This window comes from Fonticula alba, assembly GCF_000388065.1.
Source record: "Fonticula alba strain ATCC 38817 unplaced genomic scaffold supercont2.78, whole genome shotgun sequence".
NCBI lineage: Eukaryota > Rotosphaerida > Fonticulaceae > Fonticula > Fonticula alba.
In genome coordinates this window covers 1-2,535 of record NW_009243048.1, presented here as the reverse complement: position 1 = coordinate 2,535, position 2,535 = coordinate 1, and the positions used below count along the sequence as shown (strand labels likewise).

Sequence of the window (2,535 nt, the reverse complement as noted above, 5' to 3'; positions counted from 1 at the left end):
GGTGCACCGGTCCGGCTGGCCGTCGGCGCAGGCGGCGCAGCTGATGTCGCACGGCTGGCACGACTCGCCGTTGGAGAATGTCCCCGCCGGGCAGGTACTGACACATGCACCGGCCTCGGTCAGGAGCAGCCCGCCGGCGCAGGCAAGGCACCGGTCGGCGTCGGTGCACGAGGCGCAGCCGGCCGGGCAGGGCACGCAGGCGCCCGTCTTGCCGGGGCCCGGGGCGGCCGCGCCCCACCGGAAGCCCTCGGCGCACACCAGACAGTGGGCGGCCCCGCCGGCGCACAGGTCGCACGAGCGGTCGCACCGGGCGCACCGCTCGGGCCCGGGAAACTCCCCCGGCGGGCAGGTGCTGCCGCAGAGCGACGGCACGCCCGGGTCCGGGTCCAGGAAGACCAGCCCCGGCCGGCAGGCGGAGCAGCTGCCCTCCTCGGTGCAGGTGGCGCAGGCCCCGGCGCAGGGGCGGCAGGCCCCGGCCCCATCGCGGTAGCGCCCGGCGGCACACCGGTCGCAGGTGTCCGCGGCGGAGCAGGCATCGCAGCCGCCCGGGCAGGCCCCGCACACCCGGCCCCCGGCCGGCAGATAGTGCCCCGGGCTGGGGCAGGCCGCCTGGCAGGTGCCCTGCGGCGGGAAGAGGACCGCGTCCGGCGGGCAGGCCGTGCAGGCCATGGCATCGCCGGGGCGCGAGCACTCGGCACAGGACCCGTGGCAGGGGGCGCACCGGACGGGGTGGGCCCCCGGCTCCAGGGCCCACCCGGCCCGGCACTCGACGCACACATAGGCCCCGGTGGAGGGGAGGCGCTCGCACCGGGCGCAGTCCGCGTGGCAGCGGCACTCGCCGGCGGTGGCCGCGCCCGGGCCCGGGTCCAGGACCAGCCCCGGGGGGCAGGTGTCCGCGCAGACGCCGGTCACCCCGGGCACCGGCAGCCGGCACCGGGTGCACTCGGTGGCCGACGTGCACTCCAGGCAGTCGGCCATGGCCGCCTGGCAGGGCCGGCACTCGGCCAGCCCCGGGCCCTCCTGCAGGAGGTACTCGCCGGCCGGGCAGGCGGGCAGGGTGATCTCCAGCCGGTGGAGCCCGGGCGCGGCATCGACCGCCAGCAGCAGGGCCACGGTTTGCCGGGGCCCGGGGCCGGCGGGGTCCAGGCGCGCGGCCAGGCCCCCGGCACGGGGGAGGGCCACCAGCCCGCCGGCCCCGGCCGCCGGCCCGGGCAGCTCCACGGCCGCCAGGTAGTGCAGCTGGCAGGCCATGTGCAGGATGGCCCGGCAGCGCAGCACCGCCAGGTGCAGCTGCCGGCCCAGGGCCAGGCCCAGGAGCCCGGGGAATTCGGCCGCCGGCAGGGCGGCCACCAGGAAGCCCGGCTCGGCGGCCGGCGTGTCGCCGGCGGCCAGCGTGTGCAGGGTGATGGCCGTGGCATCCAGGGCGGCGGCCCGGCCATTGGGCCCGGGGCCGTCAGGCAGGTGCAGCACCTGCCAGGTGGCCCGGCCGGTGGCAATGTCCCGGCCGAGGGCCGCGAGGAAGGGCTCGGCCCGGCGGCCCGGGCCGGCCGGCACGGCCACCGGCGCCCAAGCATGGCCGAGGCCGGCGTCCGCCAGCAGGGGGTCCGAGGCGGGTGGCGCCGCGCGCGGGTCCCCGGCCAGCAGCAGCCCCAGGGTGCTGGCCCGCAGGCCGGCCGGCGTCGCCAGGGCAACCTGGCCCCAGGGCCCGAAGCCGGCCGGCAGCTGCTCCAGGGCCAGGCTCACCTGGCGCAGGGTGCGGTCCTCCAGCACCCGGACCAGGAGCCCGGCCTGCTGGTGGAGGAGGCCCACCGTGCGGGCGTCCACCCGGACCAGGGCCCCGCCGGCCGGGGAGGCCACCTGCGTGGCGGCCGAGATGCTGGCCGCGCACGTGGTGGCCAGCGGGTCGGCCGGGCCACTGGCGCATTCATAGTGCCTGGCCAGGAGGCTGCCATCCTGCAGGAAGAAGGCCGTGAAGTGCCCGGCCCCCTGGGCATCCAGCAGCGGCCCGAGCTCCAGGTAGGCCGTGGCCCGGGCCAGGCTGGCCCCGGGCCAGGCAACCGGCTCCATTGGCTGGCCGAGGGGGTCCTCGGCCGGCAGCAGCCCCGGCTCGTGGGAGTCCCGGGCAAAGACCAGCAAGTGCCCCGGCGGCGGGTGGCCCTGCGACCCGCCGGCCAGCGGCACGCCCAAGGACAATGTGCCCCCCTGCATGGACAGGTGGGTGGGGGCCAGGTACGAGGGGGGTCGGTCCTCCATGCCGGTGATGGGTTGCGGGTGTTGGGCCAGGCCCACCGGCAGGGGGACCCCCTGGCGCAGGCAACGCCTGCCGCTCCGGGTGAAGCCGTCCGGGCATGCCGGCACGCAGTCCACCCGCCCGGTGGCCTCGTCCACCAGCAGGTGGAAGGCCCCTGCGCACACGAGGCACTGGTGCTCGGTGCAGGTGGCGCAGTTGGCCAGCCGGCAGGGCGGGCAGGGCTCTGGCCAGGGCCGGCCCGACCAGGCACGCCGTGTGTGTGTGTGTGTGTGTGTGTGTGTGTG

General features: G+C 78.3%; 1 protein-coding gene across 1 annotated transcript; it reads right to left on the bottom strand.

The window, feature by feature from the left end:
• Positions 1 to 7: 7 nt before the first annotated feature.
• On the bottom strand, positions 8 to 2,405 carry H696_06311 (hypothetical protein; the record flags this gene model as incomplete). Its single annotated transcript, XM_009500053.1, has 1 exon — positions 8 to 2,405. A coding segment is annotated over one exon (2,396 nt), but the record flags the coding sequence as incomplete, so codon positions are not given.
• Between the last annotated feature and the right edge of the window lie 130 nt (positions 2,406 to 2,535).